General features: G+C 40.0%; 2 protein-coding genes across 2 annotated transcripts; one reads left to right on the plus strand and one right to left on the minus strand.

The window, feature by feature from the left end:
* The first annotated feature begins 411 nt into the window (after positions 1 to 411).
* Positions 412 to 18,401, plus strand: plekhg6 (pleckstrin homology and RhoGEF domain containing G6). Its single transcript, XM_085423229.1, has 15 exons — positions 412 to 531; positions 4,971 to 5,175; positions 5,707 to 5,835; positions 6,133 to 6,270; positions 6,680 to 6,775; positions 6,883 to 6,933; positions 7,213 to 7,362; positions 9,302 to 9,412; positions 11,367 to 11,516; positions 11,640 to 11,774; positions 12,305 to 12,424; positions 12,536 to 12,668; positions 12,765 to 12,880; positions 14,327 to 15,795; positions 17,766 to 18,401. Exons 1-15 carry the CDS (start codon positions 512 to 514, stop codon positions 17,941 to 17,943), a joined length of 3,201 nt encoding a protein of 1,066 aa, XP_085279355.1. The 5' UTR covers positions 412 to 511; the 3' UTR covers positions 17,944 to 18,401.
* A 197-nt stretch (positions 18,402 to 18,598) lies between these two features.
* lag3 (lymphocyte activating 3) lies at positions 18,599 to 20,958 on the minus strand. Its single transcript, XM_085424185.1, has 8 exons — positions 20,937 to 20,958; positions 20,718 to 20,847; positions 20,326 to 20,534; positions 19,887 to 20,141; positions 19,487 to 19,795; positions 19,152 to 19,400; positions 18,921 to 19,042; positions 18,599 to 18,801 (listed from the first exon to the last, which is right to left on the minus strand). Exons 1-8 carry the CDS (start codon positions 20,956 to 20,958, stop codon positions 18,706 to 18,708), a joined length of 1,392 nt encoding a protein of 463 aa, XP_085280311.1. The 3' UTR covers positions 18,599 to 18,705.
* Positions 20,959 to 24,305: the final 3,347 nt, after the last annotated feature.

Below are 24,305 nucleotides of genomic sequence, written 5' to 3' on the forward strand. Positions count from 1 at the left end.
ATCTTTCTGTGGCTTTAAATGGAAGGACGTTTTGCTTTAACCTAACCTGATAGTTTTATAAAAATTCTATTTCTTTAGCTACATTCCTTTGCCTAGACCTCTTCCCCATAACTCCCTGTGCATGCAATATAAAACACTGAATCTCGTCTCTGTATCCCTTATTGGTTTCTCATATAATGAATAGCTGAACGAACACGCACACACTCTGCTGCTGTTTTTAAACTTTCCTGGTTGTTCGGGGTGATCAATAATCCTGATTGACAAGAAACAACAAAACAGATCACCTTCAAAGAAGCAAGGCACCACCTCCGCTTCACTAAGCACCTTAACTGCGACACATTAACCAACCCTCAGTGCTGATTTGTTGACTGCAGAATCCAGTCGTTCCTGTCAGGCCAGTTGCAGAAGGAAGGGGTGCAGATGAAAAGAGTAGGGAGGGAGGGACAAGCAAGCTAGAAAGAAAGGAGGTGGAGAAAGCTAACAGAAACCAAAGATGACTCTGTGAAACAAAATGGATTCAGCCAAGTCCAGGTAAACTTTATGATTTTATCTGTTAAAACAGCTGTTGGTTAAAGGGTAGACACTTCTTTGAAGGAACAGTTTGTTTTATGTGTTGACCACAGCAAGGCCCTGACACGTCAGAGCTCATGTGTAGATTCACGGACTCTGATTTGATTTGTTGGCTTGCTGAAGTTATAAAATTACCAACATGCTTGTCTTTATTGACTAATCATCATGTTTTAAAGAAGATCCAGTGCTGTAATTCCGATATAATTATAATTCACTGATCACTGAGTTACAGTAGGATATAGGCAGTGATTGTAAACAAGTATGACATGGTGATGAAAGCACTTGAGTCAGTGCGCTGATGTTTGACAGTAGAGTGACAGCAGATGCGTGCGGTGTACTGAATCTGTTTGCTCGTGTGAGAATCTTTGCTTTTACGATACTTTCTCAGACTGTCCAAATGAGAGTAGGAATCCTAGTAAAAGTGTTAATGTAAAACACACCTGAAGCTTTAATCCTGGCAGTGTAACAATGACACCGCAGGCTACAGCTGTAAATGGTGCAGTGGGGAGTGGGGGCTTAAGCTACTGCAGGAAATGTTACAAGGTAGAAATAATGACAGATAAGTCCAGGTGTGACACCCTGACCCGCACAGCTGTGTAACGACACCTGGAGTCATTAAAAACTGCTGGTGTCCTGTTTTAATCAGTGCGATCAGCAGTCTGTTCAGACGGCTCACTGCTGGTATTCGCCGTGTCACTCTGATCCTTTAAAGTCAGAATGTGGGTCAGTATTAGAGCATCGCTCACTTCAGACAGGAGCTCACGTGTATTTGACTGGTTTTGTCATCTGGTCTTTTTTTTTTGTGACTGTCCTGCTTATTTAATCTTTTTTATTGGAAGTAAATACGTTTGTCATTAAATCTGCCATGTGTCTTAATAATAATAATAATACATTTTATTTATGAGCGCCTTTCAAGTCACCCAAGGACACTTTACAATAGGATAAAACATTTAGTAAAACAATGGCAGAATAAGAACAATAAAACAAAAGCACAAGATAAAATTAACAAACAGTGGATTCACAGTGAATATGCAGATTTGAACAGATGAGTTTTGAGTTGGGGGAGAGAACCAATGTTTCTTATTTCTGGGGGCAGAGAGTTCCACAGCCTGGGAGCAGAGCAGCTGAAAGCTCTGCTTCCCATGGTGGTGAGGCGGAAGGAAGGTACAGCAAGCTGGATAGAAGAAGAAGATCGAAGTGAACGGGCAGAACAGGTAGTGGTTAACAGGTCAGAAAGGTAAGGAGGAGCGAGGTTATGAATGGCCTTGAAGGTGACCAGAAGAAGTTTGAATATTATCTGGAATTTCACAGGGAGCCAGTGAAGTTCCCGAAGAACAGGGGTGATGTGCTGGTAGGAGGGGGTTCTGGTAGTAATGCGAGCAGCAGAGTTCTGAACCAGTTGAAGCTTATGGAGGGATTTTTGGGGGAGACCATGCAAAAGAGAACTGCAGTAGTCAATACGGGAGGTAACAAGACTGTGGACAAGAATGGACGTAGACTGGATGGAAAGAGAAGGAAGCAATCTGTAAATGTTATGTAGATGGAAGTAGGCAGAACGGGTGAGAATATTGATGTGAGATTTATAGGAAAGTGAACTGTCTAGGATGACACCAAGGCTCTTAACCTGAGGAGAAGGGAAAACTGTGGAGTTATCGATGGTGAGTGAGAAATGGTTCGCCTTCAAAAGGTTGGATTTGGTGCCAATAAGGAGGATCTCAGTTTTATCCTCATTGAGCTTTAGAAAATTAGAGGCAAACCAGGATTTTAACTCGGATAGACATTCTGAAAGGGAGGAAGGTGGGAGGGAGGAATCAGGTTTGCAAGAGAGATATAACTGGGTGTCATCAGCAAAACAGTGAAACTGAAGATCAAATTTGCGGAAAATTGTACCTAGAGGGAGGATGTATATTATGAAGAGAAGAGGGCCTAAAACTGAGCCTTGTGGTACACCAGAGGGGACAAGGAATAGACGAGAGTGGAATGATCTTAGTTGAATAAACTGGGAACGGTCGAGGAGATATGATTGAAACCAGGCGAGGGGTGTGTCAGAGATGCCGAGAGAGGAAAGTCTGCTTAGAAGGACAGAGTGAGAAATGGTGTTGAAGGCTGAGCTCAGATCTAAAAGGACGAGAATGGTGAGAAGACCAGAGTCAGCTCCGATTAGAAGATCGTTAGTGACTTTAAGTAAAGCAATTTCTGTACTGTGACATGAGCGAAAACCAGATTGAAATCTCTCGTAGATGTTATTATTAACCAGGTGTAAATGAAGTTGACCTGCAACCACTTTTTCGAGTATCTTAGAAATGAAGGGTAGATTGGAAATCGGACGGAGGTTGTTAAAGTTGTTAGGATCTAAAGAAGGGTTTTTCAGTATAGGAGTGACTGGAGCAGTCTTGAATAAGGAGGGAACGATACCAGTGGTGAGAGAAGAGTGAATGATAGCAGAGATGAGTGGGAGTAAAGAAGAGAGGCAGGATTTCACAAGCCCTGTGGGCATGGGGTCAAGATGACATGTGGCAGGCTTTGATTTACATATGAACTCGGAAATATCAGATAAATCTGGAAGATGAAAAGTGGAAAATGGCTCAAAAAGGAGAAGAGGTTCTGGAGAGGGCGCAGACACAACATTTGATCTGAGTTGCTGGTGGATGTTATTGATTTTCGTAGTCCAGAACAGCATCAAGGAGTTGCAGGTTTCAGAGGAATAGAAGTGCGGTGGTAAAGCGTTGGGGGGTTGAATTAGTTTGTTGAGAACTGAAAACAGAGTCCTTGCATTACTCTCATAAGAACTGATAATACCAGAGTAGAAGTTTTGTTTGGCCTTGCTGATGGAGTCTTTATACTGAAGTACGTGATATTTATAGATTTCTGAATCAACAGTTAAACCAGATTTCTTATATTTACGCTCTAGCTGCCGAGCTTTGGCCTTCAGAGCTCGGAGGTCAGAGGTAAACCAGGGAGCAGAGCGAGCGAAGGAAACAGAGTGGGTTTTTACAGGAGCCAGAGAATCAAGGACAGTGCGTAGACAATTATTATAATATAACAACAAATCATCAGGAGTAGAATAGAAGTCCGGAATCTGAACATTGTCCAAACTGGTAGCGAGAATGTCCATATCAATGTTCTTGATGTTGCGGAACGAGATGAGACGGGTTGGCTTGGTAGAAGAGCAGCAGAGAGTGAGGTTAGATGAAAGGAGGAAGTGGTCAGTTATGGGGATTTCAGTAGCAGAAAGATTCGAGGGAGTAAGACCAGAACAGCAGACCAAGTCCAGGGTGTGTCCTTTAGAGTGAGTGGGGAAGTTGATAAATTGCTTAAATTCAGAGCCTTCGAGACAGGAGGAAACGTCTCTGGTGAGCAGAAGGTCATTATTGTCCACGTGAACTTTGAAATCTCCCACCAAGATCACATTTGGGGAGAGAGATGAAAAATGGGTTAGTAAATTAGCAAAGTCACTGAGGAAGACAGGGTTAGGTTTGGGGGGGGGGGGGGGGGGGGAGGTATACAGTAGCTATGATGGTGGGAATGGGTCCAGTCAGCTCACATGCAAGGACCTCTAGAGAACTAAAGGAATCAACATTAACTGACAGGACTTTCAAGTGCTGGTGAAAAAAGATCGCGAGACCACCCCCACGACCTGAGCAGCGGGGTTTGGAAAAGTAAACAAACCCCAGAGGAGCAGATTCATTTAGCTGAGAAAAGTCATCAGGTTGTTGCCAGGTTTCAGTTAAGCAGAAAAAGTCAAACTTACGGTCAGATAGGAGGTCTTGGATGAGAGGTCCCTTACTCGTCAATGAACGAATGTTTAGAAGACCGAAGTTGAGTGGAGTATTTTCTTTTTTGCTAATCGCGGTGGGCGCCTTGGGCAGGTGGGCTAGAGATTGATGGTTGACAGCCCAATCAGGGTTCCTGCGAGGGCGGCGAGCAGCAGACCAGAACGACACTTAAATAAACTTAAATTGTTTAAGTTAAATTAAATCTTTAAATAAATGAACACAATTATAAGTTCTGACATGTATTGAGTTTTCTTAATTTTACGTATTTTTTTAAGACTATTTAAAATGAAACAAGGCTCTAAATGGCGTACCTTTTGCTGTGCATTTATGTTGGACTGTTAGCTGTTCATTTGGACTGATTGCTTACACTCAAACTGTGTCACTGATGGGAATCCTGAAAAGTATTTTTAAAGTGGGATTTGCCATGAATGATCTGGAGCTTGCCACTGAGTTTAATGATAATTCAGTTTATCATTATATCTAGGTTGTGAGTCTGATGTGCATTTACTCATTGGATTTAAAAAAAAGTCCTAATAAAAGTCCTGTGAAAGGACTGTTTTCTTTTTGAAGAAGTCATCACACACTTTATAATGGCACTGAGTAACTCTGTGTGCTCCTCTTTAGCCTTATCCCAAACGCACAGCATGTAAACAACGGAGGGGGGAGTGAATCACTAATGGAAGAAACGGTGCTGCAGACTGTGGATGGAGAGAGGCAGAGGGAGACGGAAACCAGAGAGCCTGATGTCGTTGACGGGAAAGCTGCAGACCTAAACATCCACCACAAGAGGGCAGCAGACAAACACAAGTACAGCACAATCGGCTATCAGGCAAGTGGAGTGGGACAGAATTGTAAGGATGGGGCAAGCCTACTGTTCTGGCACCAGTGGGGGTTTAATTAAGTAGATTTACTTGAGTACTTTAATTAAGGTAATTTTCTTGTATATGTTTATAGGCTGAAACCCATTATTCCTTTTTTGTTTTGCAGCTTATTGACTTATTCTGGACAACTTAGTATTTAAAACCAGTTGAAGTATTTTTCATACATTATACTGATTTTTATAGAGATCAGCACTTTATGCAACTTAAATATTAAAAATATGTCATTATGAAAATTATAAATTGGCACTTGAAGCACTCTTACTTTGACTATTTAAATGTTTTATTGATAAAAATCCCTGTACTTTCACTAAGATGTCAAAAACCTTGACTTGTAAAATACTTCTTCTGTACCGAAGTACCGTGCATTAAGTTTAGATTCAGTTCTAGGTGTGTTACACTGTTTCAGTTCATTTATTTTCATTGCAAACCTCTCTTGTGCATACATGCTCACATGTCCCGCTGCATTTTTGTGCTTCCAGAGGCGAACGAAGCAAAAGGTCGCGAATGACTTTGGAACTCTGAGTAAAGGAACTTCTGCAGGAGCCAAACCCAGAACTGCACTCAAACAAGTCCTGTTCAGCCAGGGAGTGTCTGACAAAGCGTCTGAGGTATTGTGCTGTGCTCATCAAACTACATACTGGTTTTCTAAGGAACAGATACAGACTTGCTGTAAAGGCAACCGCCCACTCAAACGCCCACTCAAACGCCCAAATTCACAGCAGCAGTGCAGTTCATTCTGTTCCACTGTCATACTTTTAGATGTACCTGTGGCCAAAACTAACATCTATTTCTATTAAGGAAGGACTGATTCAGTAGAGCGTCATATTTTCCCCTCATTTCCCTGCCTGATTATTTTCTTCTTCTTTGTTATTTATTTATTCTCATGGTTTATGACAACTTCCCAGGAGCGAAGTCAACTGGATGGGTTGAAGCAAGTCCTGGAGGCCTTCTCTCTGTCAGAGGATCTCAGGTGGCGATGGAACGAGGAAAGTCAGGGAACCACGCTGGAGACGAGCTGGACAGATATAGTGCAGTCTCATTCAGTACGGGCCCTATCGTTATATATATATTTCTTTTTCTTACTGCCAACAAATCAAATTAAAAGAACAAAACAGATCAATTCATTGGCCAAGGCCTGACATCCTGTAGTTTATTCTCATGTGGTCTAAATGAAGTCCACAAATTGTTTATTTCAGTAAACCATGCCATTGTACATGCTTCTTATGCACTGCCTTTTTAGGAAATAAAAGCACATTTTACTGGCAGGAACAATTGAGCTTGTGTCCCGTGTGAACTGTTGGCTGTGGGGGTGGCAAACAGTAATAGAGGAACTGATACTCTGTTGGCCTTATTCTGGCTGTGGGACTCGTTGATGGCAATAATCATTACACAATATGCACATTTGACATTCTTTCTGATGACCCTGACATTTCTTCTGCTTCCTCTTTTCAGACAATGTCAAAAATGCAGAGACACCAGCAGGAGGCGCTGTGGGAGTTTGTCTATACTGAACTCACCTTCATCAACAAGCTGCTTATTATAAAAGACGTAAGATGTCACTCTCTAGCTGCTTACAGTCAGTTACATTAAAGTTTCAGAGCGGAGAAAGGGAGTTTCAACAGGATGTATAACAAAGTTGTGTCTGCCTCCCACAGTTGGTTATTGCGGCTCTTGTCCAATTGCACCAAAAAGGATTTCTCCAGGAGGTCAGTGTGCAAAGCATGCATTATCATTTAAATACTAAAAACACAACAGTTTGCTGCACAGTCACTTCACCTGCAGGACTTATTTTCCGCTGTTCTGCTTACCACTGACATAGATTGATTAACAACGAGAACATCCGCTTAAGATGAGGCAAAATACAACTCGAGTGCAAGTGGAACATGTAGCACAACAACACATTTCCACTGAGAAGTCGGAAAATATAGCAAAGCAGGGGAGTTAAACACATGTTTTTATTTTTGTCGCACTTCCTGTTTTAAAAGGTGACCCCCGAGCAGCTTTTCTCCAACCTCCCCTCCATCCTCGAAGAACATCAGCAGTTCTGGCAGGAGGTGGTTTATCCGATGTTACAGGAAGCGCGAAAAACAGGCAAGCCCTTTGACCCCATGAGGTTAGACCCTGGATGTCTCCAGGTAAGTCCCCCCCCCCTCCCCTCCAGTCTGAATGATACTGTACGTGCAGACAGTTTATATTACCGGTCAGTTATAGAGTCTCCCCCCTTCATTTGCACCTCTTACATCATGCTTCACCTCTATGTGGGTACAGGTTTTGTTTCCACATGAGTTTGCTTTTCTGCACGTTGTTTTGGAACAAAACATCCACCAGATGTATGACATATAAGCACATTTACTCACGTACAATGAAGTAATACATAAAAGTAGTCCTGCAGGTGGAAACACTTGGGATATGTTTATATATTCTGCCATTTTTCTAGGCCTACTTGTATAAATTTATGTGCATATTGTTTTAGGACAAAGACACAGTTTTTGTGGTTTTGCCTCTGTACACCATCACAGTGGATTTTAAATGAAGCAGTTAAGATGCAATTGAAGAGCAGACTCTGAGCTTTAATTTATGGGTTTTGCAAAAACCTTGCATAAACTCTTTGGGGCATTACAGACATTTGTATACAAAGTCCTCCATTTTTACAAACTTGTAAAAATGCACACCTGACTGATGGACAGTTTTATGGCCAGCTGATATCTGTTGGCTTGTTCTTTCATGGCAAATGAACCAGACACAATTTTTGAAGTGCTGGGTTTTTGTTTTAAAGCTTTTCAAAGTAATTTTAAATATAAGGCCCAAAGTTGACAGTGCAAGTGAGGGAGGCTGTCACTGAAAACTCCACACAAACCTATCAGAGCGACAGTACAAACAGTAGACCGGAAAGACCACAGAAGAAAATGGCAAAGTGCATGATGACAGAATTATTTCCACAGTTAAGACAACAACTAACCGAGTCAAGAACATAGTATGAGGGTGGGGAGTTTGTGAAGTGGGTGGGGGGGTAAGTGAAGTGGGTGAGGGGGGATATCATTATAAAGATCTACGCCTTCTTGAACAATAAACAGGTTTATAACCAGATGCAAACCGCTGGTTATGCGCAAGAACAGGAAGGACAAATTAGACTGCTCCAGAAAGCATCGAAAGTCAAAGAGGTGTCGATGCAAGTGAGGGAGGTCATCACTGGACTGAAAAAGAAAAGAAAACCAAGACAGATAAATAAACCAATAAGTAAAGAAGGTACGGTCTTAAAAATAAAGACTATGTGAACCAGCTCAGCTCAACCAAAAGAAAGACCGAGGAAGATAACTAAAGTGCATGATGACAAGGTTATTATCTTATAATGCTCATTTTTATATTATTACTGTATATTATTATTAGTGAATTACTTCCATGATTAAGAAAAAACAACTTCACAACATCTAACCGAGTCAATAACACTTGTGGGGAGGTAGGTGTACTATTGTCACCGTCTACAATCAAGTGACGCCTTGATGAATTTAAATGCAGAGGGTTTACAGCAAGGTGCAAACCGCTGGGTATACTGAAGAACAAGGTAGCCAGATTAAACAGTACTCAGCATTCATCCATATGTTGTAAAACTGATCAGACTGCAAAAGGATGAGGACTAAAAAAAAGCAACCCGAGGGTTTCTCAAAGCAAAGAAATGGGATATTCTGAAATGGTCAAGTCAGTCACCAGGTCTCAACCTGAAACAGCAGCTTTTACAGTTACTGTAGATAAAACTAAACCAAGTATCCAAGTCTGCACTTCAATCACATGTTTATTATTTGAGTAATAATTCACTGCGGTGGTGTACAGAGGCAAAACTGCAAAGAAATGGTGTCTTTGTCCAACAAACTATGGGCGTAACTGTTCATGCAACAGGGAAATTTGAAGCTCTTCATGTGCGTCACAATGGAGCAAAGTGAAGTATCCAAGGGTTAAAAAGGCATATTTAACTAGATGGCGGCGTTAAAGCTAGCGCTAACCTCTGCATCGTTAATAATAATGATAAACATACTGATGTGACTTTATGGGGACTTATCCTTTTCTTTTTTCCCCCAGTTTCATAAACGCTTCTCTTCCTATCATGAATACTGCCTGAAGGAGGAAGACAATCTTGAATTCTCGCGCAGGCAGATGGAGAACAACCTACATTTCTCCACTTACGTCCAGGTACAGTGAAGCAGCAGTAACATCCATATACAGCCTGTGCATGCATTCTATACATCTGAAGATCAAAGAATTGCTCTCCCACACTAACCCAGTTATTATTTCAATGTAATTCATTTTAATGACTGACTAAAAGTTCAGTTGCTATTGGTTGTGTTTTGTGGTTTGTAATGTTTTCATAAGCTTGTGGGCGACTTCTTAGAGCTGCTTCCTGACGGGCACCAACGTCTTCTCCAAATGATTCAGCCTTAACAGCGGTGTGAAAGATATCTAGTTCACAAAGATTTGTGCAGAAGATTTATGGGAAAAGAGGCTGCAAGAAGAGTGTGACCTACAACACCTCTTACATATTTGGCTAACAGGCAAACGATCCTCACTTTGTCCCTGAGAGAAGAAGCGAAATCCTTGTGGGGATGGTCACGTCTGGTGTCGAAAAAATCAGAATCATCACAAACATCGCTGTGACGAGTCAGAAAGTACCTTTAGATGAACATAATCATATTTAAACTAAAACCAGTTCTATATTTGTAGATATTTCCAGCAGAATCAGCTAGTGCTACCTTGTGTTTAACAGTTAAAGCCTTCCTTTACCAAGAACTGGCGCTTACTGGGCAATGAGGGTGTGGCTGTTAAAACAAAAATAACTCATTTAAGGTTTTTTTCTTTTTCCAGTTATAGTTTCATTCAGAAGGTTTTAGAGGTGGTTCTGATATCAGTCACAGAGTCTTCTGGCAGTTCATTAATAAAATTATAGAGAAATCAGAGACTTCTGTGAATTGTCTTCACCTTCTTGTTTAATCACTGTGAAGTCGATGATTTTATCAAATATATAATTAGTGCATTCGTTAGATAAAGACAGGTTTTTTTTTTCAATTCTGTCTCTCCACATCACCACAGTGGGTTTTTAATCAAATGATCAATATGTGATTGAATTGACTTTCTTTGAATCTGCTCCTTCCATCGATTACTCGTGGTGGTACAGCAGGACTTGCTGTAATTCAAAGGGTTTAACAAAGTGTAGAAGCCATGGACATCATTAAATGCTGTTTCCCTGAGATGCTCTGCCAGGCCTTCAGTGAAGCAAAATTCAGTTGCTGCTGTTTGTGGTTTTCTTTTTTCCGCCTTCCGTTTTATCTTCAGTAACTGAAAAGCTGCTCTGTTTGATGTGACTGACTTGACCATTGCAGAACGTGTCGTGTCTTTGCCTTGAGAAACTCTTGGACTGCTTTTCCAGTTTGCTTCGGGTCACTATCCATTTGCACTGTGAAGCCCTGCCCGATCGGTTTTGTAGCATTCGGATAAGTCTGATATATGTAGCATATGTAGTTTTATGGAAAAATCTAATCTGTCCTTCCTGCTCTTAAGCGTACCCAGTGGTTTGCGCATTGTTGTAAATGTGCTATATTTGCACTCATGGAGGCGTCTGTTGATTGTAGATGTTGATAATGATGCAGCCACCTCCTTGACAATGTTTATGACCTGATTAGTTGCTTTGTTGTTGTTGGTCTTGTTTGTCTTAAACGTGGAAATAATTCTGTCACAATGTCTTGTGTGACATCTATTTCACTTTCCCTCACATCTCTTTGGGCCTCGTATTCAAAATTACTGGGAACTTTGAATCACTTGCAGATATTATGACTGCTTCATTGTGAAGAAATAACAACAGACCATGAAACAGTTTGTCACTCTGTCTAGATGCGTAAAGAAATTTTTTCTAAATTGCTGAATAATTAATTTTTTTTCTTGAACCCATTGAATTGAAGTTGAATGCCTGCTGTTTAGTCACGTAACATCCGCTGTTGTGCTGTACAGAGGCAAAACTACACAAATTCTGCATTATTACAATGAGTCTTGAACTTAACTGGATAGTTTTAAGAAACTTGGTTGTCAGGCTATCAGTTTTATTTTGAAAGCATCAAGTTGAGTTTATATTCTTGTGTTTTTTTGTCCTTTCCAGTGGGTAGAGAATCATCCTCAGGGCGATCGGATGCGTCTTGGAGACATGCAGGCCAAACCCCATCAGAGGATCACAAAGTATCCCCTGCTGCTCAAAGCTGTGCTCAAACACACTCAGGACCCTCCTGTGGAGCACACACTCAGAGGCATGGTGAGGATTAGATACCTTTAAATAAAATCCTTTTAAATTCACCACAGAATGTTTTTCCCTTTATAGATGCAATATGTGAGTCATTGCATCACACTGGCCTCCTTTGTCTGTTCCCCTGTACAGTTGTTCAGTGTAAATAATTTTTTGGAAGGTATCAATGACTACCTGCAACTAAAAGATGAGCAACACGCACTCAACATCTCTGCTCAGAGGTTGGATGGGTATGAGGTGGATGGACTAAATGAGGAAATCGACAGGGTAAAACACATCTTTGTCATCATTTTGTCACTTTTTTCTGTTCTTTGGAGTTATTTTGTAGCTTATGGATTGACCTTTCAACAAAAAATAAACAGACTTACTTCATTCTTAAGCCCAGAGGACATTCTGTGTTGAAAGTGTACTTTTGTTTTACTGCAATAAAGTCTACACAGTGCATTATACATAAAAAGTGCATTGATGTTTGTGTGGCTTGAAATCTGGAGAAGAGAAAAAGTTTAATTCAAAGATGCGAGAGCTTAGATGTCACATCTGTGTTTACCTTGTTTTGTGGATGTAAAGCACGAAGTGCTGTAATGACTAAGTTCTGTGGGCACTGAGTTTATTGTTATGGTTTTCTAAATGGTGGGATTCACACAAGAGTGGGTTACATATTGGTGAGATGCAGCAGGTCAGTGTTGAGTTTATAATCACTAGTGCGTGTAATGTAGTGAACAGGAAACTCAAAAAGATATTACCTCTATTCTTTTGAAATGCTTTTGATATTTACATGAGGTTGATTTCATTGACAGCATGTCCGAGAAGTCTGCAAGTTTGACCTAACGTGCCCCATCAAAGGTGTAGGTTCTGAAGTTGTACGCAAGCTGCTGCGTGAGGAGAGCTTGAAGGTTCGAGGCAGGAAAGACAGTAAAGTGAGCAAAAACTGTGCACTTAATTATTATGATTTTAATTTGCGTTCCTCAAAACTACTACAAATTACTTTGTATTTATTAATTTTTTCCCCTTTTCTTGGTATGATGTAGCTGGAGTTGGTGGCTCTGCTTTTCTCAGATGTGCTTCTACTCACCAAAGTCCAGAAGAAAACAGAGCGGCTGAAGGTGGTTCGACCTCCTCTGGCTCTCGACAGGATGTACTGCATACCACTGAAAGATGGCTGTGTGTAGCACTTTCTTTTAGACTAGAGTCGAGACACTTGGATGTAGCTTAATTATTATAAAAAGAACAATCTAACTGTCTGTCTGCTTCTCTCAGATTCATTTCTCCTTGTGGAGGTAGGTGAGCTTCAGAGTGCTATGAATGTCGTCATACTTGTCGCCAGCACCTCAGAGAATTGCTCCATATGGGTGTCCACCATCGACCAAGCGAAGGTATCAGAAAATAAAATAAAATATTAGAAATTTTGAAATCTTTGTAGTCTGGCTTAAACTTTATCTGTAAGAGCACCATACCCTTTGCTATGAGAATGACAGTGTCAGGTTTTGGTTTAGACCCCACATAGTTGACAGAACTTTAAAAGCATCTTCTTATTGCAGCCATTCAGTGTTACAGTGTTGCTATTTTAACACTGATATAAATAAGACACAAGCTCAGTGACCTATTTTCAGTCATGACTCTGGATAGTCATGTTTTGGAATCTTTTTTTAAATTCCTCCAGAAAAATATTTAATTCTGCCAGATTTCCAGAAGTGAGAGCAACTCCATCCCTGGCCTTGTTAGCAGAGAAACCCATATCATTTTTGGACACTACTCAGGCAGCCAGCTGTTTAAGGAAAACTAAACATGTCACTACTGGTCCAATTGGGGAGGGGACCAGAACAGCTCAGCTGCTGTACACTGGGGATAAAAGGAAGGATGGATAAAAGTTACTTTGTCGTCACCTGTTAGAACAGAAAGCTGCAAGAATGCATGCCTACTTTTTACTGTCCTGCTTTGCATAATTTTCCATCTTCTCAGTGGAAATGTATCATTGTGCACTTGAGTTATGTTTTGTCTCAGCTTAAGCGGATGTTCTTGTTGATACCCAGTCTATGTCAGTGGTATGTAGAGCAGTGGAAAAAGGCCGGCATGTGAAGTGACTGTGCAGCACATTGTTGTGTTTTTAATGCCTTCCAATATATTTTGAACTAAATCTGAGTTATCAGACTATCTGCAAAGTTGGCTCCAAAAATTAAAAATATGCATATATATAACAAAATTATTTTTTTTTCAGTTATGATTAGAGTCCGATCCTGAACCTCCTGAATTTGGCTTGTGTTGATGTGATATTTTCACTGATATATCCACGGATATTTTCATTTTTGTTGCACAACTTGTCATATTTGGTCTATCTAGCATTTGTTTTTTGATAAAAAAAAATTCATTTTAAGTCCTGCGAAAAACTTTACAAGACTGCCTGATTTTTTTGTACTGCCCCAAACGGGGAGATTTGTCCCAAACTGCAGATCCTGGTTAAATTTTATCTTGAGAAAGTCCAGTAAAAGAAATTAAGAATTTAAAATAGGCTTTTATTTTCAAAGGTGCCTTTTCAGTACCCGCCCACAATTCAATCCAGTTTCATAAAACATCTAAAACATAGTATTGACATAGTATTGCTAGTAGAACTTGGGGTACTTCATGTAAAAATGAATGGCAGATAGAATCTGTGGGCTGCATTTGCAAGCCATTTATTAATTTCATGTCGTAGCTCCTTCGTTAGAGCGTGACGGCAGTACTTTCAACATTTTGGTGGAAATGTGTGGAACCAGTAGGTGGTAAATGGGTGTTTTTATGTGTGAACCAGTTGAGTCACTTTTTTTCTTTGGATGGTTTGTTAGGAAACACTGAGGCAGTTGAGAGAGGCAGAGCACCACAGACAGGAGACAGAGACAAACCAGCAAAATGAAAACCCTGTTAAAGAAGCAAAGACAGACGATGTGGAGACAGAAGAACAACCTGTTGCACAGCCAGGAATGGAGACCTCGATGGACGAATCCACTGATGATACTTTTATCTCTAACTTGATAAATGGGTTGGCAGAGCCAGAACCGTATCAATCTCCAGATGAGATGACCACTAATAAAAGTGAGTTACCTTTTTGGTGCACAGAGCCCAATTACACTGAGGACAAAATCGGGCGCAAGAGGCGTTCACCGGCTTTCAGGGGACATGAATGGATAGAATTGGGAGTGAGACATGATCAAAGTGGAAACCAGGGGGAGGATGAAGACAGAATTGTTGAATCTCAGATGACAGAGGAGCAGAGCATGACTTTGAGACAGTCTTTCCCTCCTCTGGATTCTCTCACAAGTGCTGCACTGCTATTTAAACACAACACCGTAAGAAAATACAGTTTTTTACCAGGTGAACTCCCAGATGTTGACTACCCAACAAATGAAGATGACACTTTACAATCTAATTATCAACCGATAATAATGAAGGGACCTGAGTTTTTAAGACAGCAGACTCAACAAGAAATATTAACAAGAAAAGACTCAGATTCCCTCTCCGTGAACCAGGACGCAGGGAGAAATTCCAGTGGCAGTCTGTTTGGAGACACTAAGACACCTCAACAGGCGTGGGTCTCCAGAAATATAAAGTCTCCTGGGATACAACGGAGGAGACCAGTCAGCACAAATCCAGCCACTTTTCGCACATCTAAGGAGTTTTTTCAGAGTTTGGAACAAACTGGGGCTGCTTCAAACAACTACTCTTCCTCTAATTTTGGCTCAGACTACAACCCAAAGCTGAAAAGAAACTCTCTTCCTATCTACATGCCCTGCCAATCTGATCCACAGCAGACACTCAAACTGGGCACCCTGAAGTCAAACCCAGACACGTTTTGGAATGATAGAGTCTTTTCTGATCCCCAAGCCTTCTCTGAATCTGAGCTGCCTGACAGGAAGTTGGAAAACAAAAAGCCCAAAATAAAAACCCACAGAAGTTCTTCTGTTTCCAACATGAAACCAAAAGGAAAAGCCAAACTTCGCCCCAGTAGCTTACACACGCCACCCCAAACAGACGATGAACATTCCTCACGACTGGAGGGCCTTTTAGAAAGAGCGAAAGACAGAGACAGGGGGAGAGGAGGATTTAAAAAAGACAGAAATTTAAAAACAACAACTCTGAGGTCAAGATACCCTTCTCCTTCTCCCTCATTTTCTGCCACATCTTCGCCGTCACGCAGTGATGGAGACAGAGACACAGACTTGGAGGAAGTGGAAGTAGCAAGACCCAAGGCCCTCAGCGTGAGTCAAGGATGGAAGGAGCAGCTGGTAGATGGAGATGAAGATGAGCAGGGGAACAGGTCAGTATATGGCAGTGATAAGTTCCCTTTGTTTTCATTCTTATTCACATTTTATTTAAAAGGGACCTTTTATCCTCCTCCATTTTCTGTCATTTATCTAATCCCCGCAAATGAAAAGCTCAGGCTTTTGTTTCGCTCTAAATGTTCGTTTCAACCTACGAATGACGTCAAAGAGGGGCCATATCCCTAATATGGTCTTCTCAGGCACACTGCACTGACTGTAAGAGCGTGCACCCCACCCACCTGCTGTTCAGAAAACTTTTATTTTTTAGAGGCATTAATGAGAAGAAAGCTGGCTTATTTCAGCCTGAGGCTGGAACAAAGCCCATTACAAGATAAATTTTTGAACTGTGAATCATGCAAAGCTACTCTAGTAGAGTCCGAGAATAAACACAGAGCTGTAAACAAGCACTACCAGGACTACTGAACATTTAAAAACAAGTGATTACTGCCAGGCAAGTGATTTTCATCCTCTAAGAATAAAGACATAAGGAATACATGTAAAACAACAGCCCTGAACATTTACTGTCACACACAGACAACAATCAGAGAAAACATGCACCTATCATATCAACTCAAAAGATTTACATATTACATATTTTATCTTTAGATCGTTATGGGTATAAAAGCTTTCCTCAGAATAGCTAAGTTATCAAGATGAAACAGAGCAAATTGAGCCTTAAAAGCCACAGTTTTCCATAATGTTCAAAGAAGATTTGTTACATTAAAATTTCCATTGACATTTGAAGTCACTTGTGGTATTACAGTATTTGTATCTTCATAATGCTTTGCATTGCTGCTGATTTCTGCTGCATACTGCACTTACCACAGTAAAGACCACAGTGGGGTCGGGTGGGTTGCTTTCTCTCATGTGCCCCACATACTGACAGACTGAGTTGAAGCAAATAGTTTACGCTGTAGTGCAGATCAGACATTTAACTAAAAAAACTCACTGACTTAAAATAGTGGACAGAGTTAGCACGCATCACTTTTAAATATATCTTTAAGCCCATAAAGCTTCTAATCTTTAAATGAGTTTTCAGTGAGGTGTAGGCTGGTAACAAATAGACCGTTCTGTTACAGTGGAAATGTTACTGTCTCTAACCTCAATGTGCTATAAGCACGCTTAGGTTTTGATTAACATAATGAATAATAATGAAGCAAATTTCTTTCTCACAAAACACTGAGAAAAAAAAACATTTTTCTTGTTTTAAAGTTCGTTTTTTATGCCGGAGTCAGCAGCACTCCTAAAATATCTTTATTTACTTTTTTCTAAATTTAAATATTGTTCTTTTGGTTAGTAAAAAGTATGTATAATTCCTCAATTATTGTTGGAACATTCATTCTAATTTAGTGTTCTTACAATATTGAAAACTGTGGATCTTTATACATAACATTATACATAATGCTTATGCATTATACATTATAACAGGTATTATGTAACATATAATATCTATATAATATGTATTAATATATCATTCTACATGCTATAGAAAACAGAGATATAAGTACTGAAGTATAGAGTTACTTTTACTGTGTTTTTGTTTTTACTATTTTGAACTTCTTCTTCACTACGCCGTTAATTAAAATAGCCTCCTCTACATCAGTTTAGTAACATTAGTTGCAACTCTTCAGAGTCAAATTAGTAATATAAAATGTAATTTTAATCTTTTTATAGACTCAGTTAACACTTTAAGCCTGTGTTTACACAGCTTTACACTCGGAGCGATGTGCACCTTAAAGCATCAATAAATATGTTGTACTAAAAGCAACATAATGGTAAACATGGACATTCTGCATGTTTATCTTTAATGTTGTCACTGAAAGCACATTGCTTTATATATATGTGCTTATTAAAAATGCATCATCCGACTTGAGGTAGACTAAAAGCTCTTTAAGGGGTCACCTGATTGTGACCCGGTAAATGTTGAAAGAATGATGACCTTTGACCTTCTGTTTCCCCCTTTCAGTGTGTTTGCAGAAGGTGTAAATGTGGATTGGCCCGGCTGGTGCTTTGATGACGAAGAAGTTAATGATCATTTACGTCCTTCCACAAATGGTTTTCTGGAGGAAATCAACCAATCTTTGGCCTTGTGTGGTATCAGCGAACTGTCGGAGCAAGAAGATGGCGAGTGCAGCCAGGTGTAGCGTGAAAGCGGCATTGCAGCTGTAGCCACAGAGTGGTTTCAGCGCTAAACTGCCAGCCAGCTAGCTGAGGTCAGTCGCAGTGGGTTGGCTAAAAACTGTCGGAGCAAGAAGATGGATGTGGATCTTAATTTCAGAGCGATGAATTGACAAGGATGGTAGACTTTTTATAAAAAGTTGAAGCAACCTAAGGAGGGAAAGGAGATTTACAAAAGATACTTCTTTGCACAAATATTTTATTTGTAGCACATCGGTCCTCACTGTCTGAATTTTGGACCATTAATTATTCTGAAGTGAATGTAAAATAGCGATAAATGTAGTCAGTGTTTGGTTTATAGAGCTAGTGTTTGATGTAAATACTGAAACTTGTTTTCTAAGTTGCTGTGTATTTTATTTATACGAGCACCAATAGTTCTCTGCCACTGACCAACAATAATTCGACTGTGCATACGTGTAATAAACAAAAATCGATGTATTTCTGTTAAATGCTCTTTATTTGTCAAGCAGTTTGTTCTCAGTTTGTCATTTAAAAGCAAATGTAAATCGTCACACATACAACAGTTTAAAACATGCACAGCTGAAACACAGGATATAGTGCATTTCATTTTTGTTCGAATGAAACAGCATTGCTACAGTATCTGCTCTGAAAATATTTACAAAATCTGTGTAAACAAGAGTCTCTCAACATATTGCAGGCGGCAAGAGATTTTGCTTCAATTTAGTGCTCTGAAATTCTTCCAGCGAAGCCTCGAATTTTATGTGTCCTTAGATTTTCTCCCGGTTCCTTTCTCTCTCCTCCCGCTCGTTGGAGATGGTATGAACAATGGTCTCCAGGGCGGGATACTGAAAGATCCTTTTCCTCTGTGGGGAAGAGATGTACAGCGTTATTTGAGGTAATCTCTACAGATATAATCTGTGAATGCACGCTTTCATATTTATTCTATGCGATTTTTCAAAATTACAAATTTTGTTTTTTTTACCCTTTGGCGGTTCTTGTACATCTGAGCCACAATGAGGAGCAGAACAATGAGGAGAAAGCTGAGGCCGACCACTGTGGCGGTGTTATTTGATGCGCTTGAGGATTTCTGTCCGCTCAGACCACCTGCAAAAATATAAAATAAACATTTAAAAAAAGGTTTTAATGTTCTTTATAGTTAATATTTATTTTTTAGCACAGCAGAAGTAGAAAAACACCAAAAATGAGAACTTACTCATCAGATGAGTATTGTATGTCACATTCCCCAAAAGGCCATCTTGCCCATAGAAACTACATGTCCATTCGCCCCAGCTCTCCTCTGACCCGTCGGTAATGATTATATCCTTTCCCTTCTGGATGGACCCAACAACCGCGGTGCCATTTTCATCGTAGGTCACATGAGCCCACTCGTATTCGGTGACCTCGCTTGCATCGCTCAGCTGGCAGGTCAGCGTCGTTGAGTATTTTTGCTTTAAGCGGACGACTGAGAAAAGAAACAAGAGAAATGATTTTATATCAAAAATACAAGTGCATTGAATTTTCCCTCAAACTGAAAGATCACAAACTTACTTTTAGCAACAACGAGCTGCAAAGTCCGAGTCAACCTTTGCTCTCCTACATTCCCACTACATCTGTACTTTCCCTCGTCCTCATATGTGACCTCATTAATACGGATAGACCTATCCCAGCGAAGCCGATCAGGTGAGGACGAAGCCAAAGAAAGCAGTTGGAGATCGCGGGTGGATGGAGACACAGGATTGATTTTCTCCCAGCCTGCGCTCAAAGTTCTTAAACCAGAGGAAAACACACAGGGGAGAGTGACCGGAGACCCCACAGTAGCGTAAACCTTGGCGTTATCTTTGGGTGGTTGGATGATTCCTGTGCAGGAAAGAAAGAAAGAAAATTGTTAAGAGCACAAAATGCTTTATCCAACAGCTTCATAAATCAGTTGTCCAGCTTAATATTTCACCTTTCACATCCAGAGCTGCTGAAGCTTGGCCCTTTTCTCCTTTGTACGTCACGACGCAGGTCCAGGTTCCGCTCTCTTTCTCGGTGACTCTTAAAACCCTTGAAACTTTGTCGCCGTGCAAGCCGGTTTTAGCCTGAGGCAAATATGGATTGTTGTTTAACATCCACTCCACAGAGACGCCATGACGCCAAGGTTTCAAAGCACAAGACAGTTGAGTGTTGCTCCCAGAGAGGGGAGCCGGTGGAGAAAAGGACACTGTAAATGAAGAGAGTGAGATTTCTGTCAATTTACAGTAAATACTACATATTACAAATGTTTAATATTTATTTTATTGGTCACATTTTTATATCACAAATAAATATTACTTTTTTATATGGTAAAAAGCTCTGTGGTCTTTTGTAATTAGTGAGTGTAGGCGTGCTCAATTAGTGCTTCTTACCTTTAATAAGTCTGAGCATGACCTGCTTTTCAATCACTTGGTTTCTAAGGTCCACTTTACAGGAATAAAGTCCAACAACGTCCTCTGTCACGTTGTTTATCTGAATGCTGAATGTGCCACTATCAAGCTGGAGGTGGGGGCACTGCACACGTTGGGACCATCGAGAGCCGCGGTATTCCAGACCGCTCCGTTCCTTCCTCCAAATAGTGCTGTAGATGAAAGGGAATCACAACAATCCAGAGTCATCAACAAATAGATACAAGTCTTTTATTAGTGAATGAGGAAGGAGTTTGTTGTTGTTTAAGGGGTTAAAGCTGATTAATCTGCAGATGAAAAGTGAAAGAGAATAGCAAAAATGTAAAAAAAAAAAAAAAAGAGAAGTTTCATCTTACCCTTTCTCCTTATGACTCCAGACAATCGCAGGTGGACTGCTGATCAGTATTGCAGGGTATTTACAGGGTAGTACAACATCCGAGCCTTCTGCAGCAAATACTTCACTGTGTATCGCCTCACATCTGGAGCCTGTGTGAAGAAAAACATGAAATTAACTTCAATTTTTTTTAAAATTGCATTTTAGCGCAGATTTGCTTTTGAGTTGATCACACAGTTACCTGTTATAAGAATGGAAACCATCCCAAAGATAAAAAAATCCAACAAGTTTGTTTTGTTCATTTTGGTTTTGTATCCACAAACTCTTAAACTCTGCCTTTCTCTTCAAGCGCTGCCTTTTCTGGTATGTTTTTGCGATGTGGGTTGAAGAGGTTTATATATCAGCCCGTGGGAAGGTACCGAAGGCAGGGCGTCTGGTAGTTCCTCTGCTGATCATGTGACTTCAGCTACACGCCAAGCGTTCTTGCGGTCTTTCTTTGTCAGCCTGGAAACTATAAGACAGAGATGTAAACAGGGAGCCCCACTTCCTCCCACGGATTCTCTCTAATGTATTTCCTGTTTCTTTTGCGTCAATCACTCTGTAAAAGTATGTTCGATTATTGAATTTCTAAACCAACGAATACACAAGAAACATACAGTATGAAACCATGGACGGTAAGATATTCTGTATTTATACCTCTAAAAGTCACTTATGTTACACAAAGTTTGGGGACAAATAAACAATAATGTGTATATACAACATTTACTCCACAGCAAGTGTTTAGAATATCTTCAGCATCATTCACGGAAGCTCGAGTTGCTGTTTTGAAACCGAGATGGCAAAACTGCAACACCAAACTACTTGTCATGATCTCGTCACTGCCAGTTAGTTTTGTTTACAACCACTAGTTAGCTCCACTACTCACGATCATCATCATGATCATCATCATCTCCAGTTTGAGAATGAGGACATTTATGGTATCTTCTTGTGAAGGATATTCATGAAAGTGAATCATTCCCTCCATTCTCATTTTTTAGTGGCTCTCAGCTCAGTAGAAACGGGCCTACACTGCCAGACAAACACGTACCGTTTTAGCATATTCCATTCAATATCAAGATGAAATGCTCACAGGGAATACTGTCAGGTTAGAGGAAATACACCGATTACAGCTCTTCCCCTGAATCTCGTCAGAGGAGTTAGACACTTGTAGGAGATCATTAAGATAACGTAGAGGTGAGACGGTAAAGGGAATGTCTGCCTCACTGAATACTTCAGCCACCTGACAAGTGATGCTGCTAAACAGGGCTTGCTTTGACAAAGTGTGGTTTATATTTTTGTTCTGTTTGATGTCGTGTGTAAATACATTTAGATGTACCACACAAAGAATTGCTGCTGCGGGTGTGGTGTCAGTAAAATGTCAGTATAATAAATATATACTATCTGTTCGTTTTACCTTTAGAACTATTTCTATGTGTTGTTTTTCACTCTGCTGTATAGTTAAATAATTACACATTTTCTGTTTAATTATTCATTATTCAGCACGTCAGTACATGACAACAGACAATACAGAATACAGGCTAGGCTCACATTAAACAAAGAAAATATCACCAGGCATCAATCCACTTGTGTGTGAAGCTACCTGAATCTCCTTTTATTAACATCAAATACACTGTATTAAAGTACAGGCTAGATAGATAGATAGATAGATAGATAGATAGATAGATAGATAGATAGATAGATAGATAGATAGATAGATAGATAGATAGATAGATAGATAGATAGATAGATAGATAGATAGATAGATAGATAGATAGATAGATAGATAGATAGATGCGTGCATGCATAGAAAGAAAGAGAAACTCAGACAGTTACCCAGATATACCTGAGAACATGTGGGTGAAACCTCAGGGCTGTTTTTCTTCATCTTGGTAAGACATTTTCCTTGGTGAGAGCCATGTGACTTTTGTGTGACTGATATTGTAATCCTTTCATCTCATCCACACTGAACTTCCTTTGTCGGCCTTCAAATTGAAATCACTGTTTTGTTTATTTGATCTTGAGGCTTTGGTTTGAAAAACACCCTGAGAGAGCAGGGGGCACCTCTCAGCGTGTTACTCAGTGCTGTGAGGTGGTCTTTCCCTCAGCTGTCGTTTATTCATCTCCACCGTATCTGAATATGTGATGATGTTACCCTGAAGGAAAACACCCCTCACATGGAAACTACTGCTCTTTGAGCTTGAAGGGATGCAGACGAATATGCTAATAGAGATTACTTTGGAAAATAGTCAAATCAGACTCCTTCTGTACAAGTACGGCAGATGAGTAGTTTGTTCCCGTGTCAAGAACAATTATCTCTCCTCGTTGTCCATTTTCTAAACTCACAGCAGCATTTCACAACCTTTAGTAGAGAATGAATGTTTTCTGTTATTGTCGATAGTTCTGCGGTTTAATTTCAGTAACTGACTGAATTATAGCAGGGTCACATATTCTGTATTTGCTTATGCTGAAATATCTTTGCACTGGGTTTTACTGGCAGGAAGCAGAGTGCAGATAAAACATGCGGCTCTGCTGAGAAATTCTTTACATTTTCTTATGTCAGCATTTTATTTGCGCCGGCATTCAGAGCAACAGTGTAAGGGAACTTAACGCTGTACTGCGATGCAAAAACCGAGTGCGTGGCAAAATATTTTTCCAAAATTACACTTCGGGCTTGCTGAAAAATATCTGATTCGTGTTTTTTAAGCATTACCTCAACATATATACACAAACAAAGCTGCACTTTTTGACACTTTTTTAAAAATTGTTTTTGGGTTTTGTTTTGTTTTTTTGCACATTTAATCTAAATTGAAGTCAAAGTTAAATTAAGGTTGCATGTTTACAGTAAAGCAGTAAGCCTTCTCTGCACACAGTATTGCTCTGTGGTTATGCTAAATGTGAATGGAATCTAATGTTTGATGATGTTTTGTTTGGGCTAAATTTCCACATAGTGTCTGCCGCATTACCAATAATGAAATACAGACAAAGATCAACTGTGCTGGTCTTATTTCTTTGAAAAAGACAAATTATTCCATTCAGCTCTTTGCAACAGTAAGACTGAAAGTATCAGCATCTGTCACTGATGTCATCTGAGTGCGTATGCGTGTGTGAATGAGAGAGAGAAAAAGGCAAAATAGGCAAAAACAGCCTGAATGTTTGCAGCTGCAGGCTCAGCACCAAATCTCATCAATCAATTTGTGGTTTTTGCCAGTTTTTTAGGCACACCAACCAAATACCACAAATGCAGAATTCCTGCAGTATGTTTGTTAGTTTTTAACCAGACTGTAGATTGTGTTGCTGATGACATTTGTTGTGTTATATTGGGGTTTTTTTGTTTTCATTTACATAAATGAGAAAAACTAAATGATATTGAAATTTGCAATGGGCTACTCAGCCTGCATGGATTGTCTGATTTGCAATAGCACTTATGAGGTTTGCAATAAAATGTATTCTTTTTTCCCCCAGATGTTTTTCAGTGCAAGAATTCACCTGTCTTATTTTCTGCTTTTCAGTCCCTTTTTACCGTAAAGTCCAGTGTTGTACGAACTTATAGGAGGGCGGCTGAATGTGAACA

The sequence above is a fragment of the Rhamphochromis longiceps genome, linkage group LG11 (assembly GCF_057381845.1).
Source record: "Rhamphochromis longiceps isolate RC_006_pf linkage group LG11, R_longiceps_female_GT1.1, whole genome shotgun sequence".
NCBI lineage: Eukaryota > Metazoa > Chordata > Actinopteri > Cichliformes > Cichlidae > Rhamphochromis > Rhamphochromis longiceps.

What these genes read in the sequence shown, in the direction of transcription:
- plekhg6 (XM_085423229.1), top strand. Translation starts at nt 512, where the DNA reads ATGGATTCAGCCAAGTCCAG. An exon ending in ACAGCACAATCGGCTATCAG is followed by an intron (nt 5,176 to 5,706) that starts GCAAGTGGAGTG and finishes TTGTGCTTCCAG; the next exon opens with AGGCGAACGAAGCAAAAGGT. An exon ending in CATACCACTGAAAGATGGCT is followed by an intron (nt 12,669 to 12,764) that starts GTGTGTAGCACT and finishes TGCTTCTCTCAG; the next exon opens with ATTCATTTCTCCTTGTGGAG.
- lag3 (XM_085424185.1), bottom strand. Translation starts at nt 20,958, where the DNA reads ATGGTTTCCATTCTTATAACAG. An exon ending in GCAGCTCGTTGTTGCTAAAA is followed by an intron (nt 19,401 to 19,486) that starts GTAAGTTTGTGA and finishes TTCTTTTCTCAG; the next exon opens with TCGTCCGCTTAAAGCAAAAA. An exon ending in ATACAATACTCATCTGATGA is followed by an intron (nt 19,043 to 19,151) that starts GTAAGTTCTCAT and finishes ATATTTTTGCAG; the next exon opens with GTGGTCTGAGCGGACAGAAA.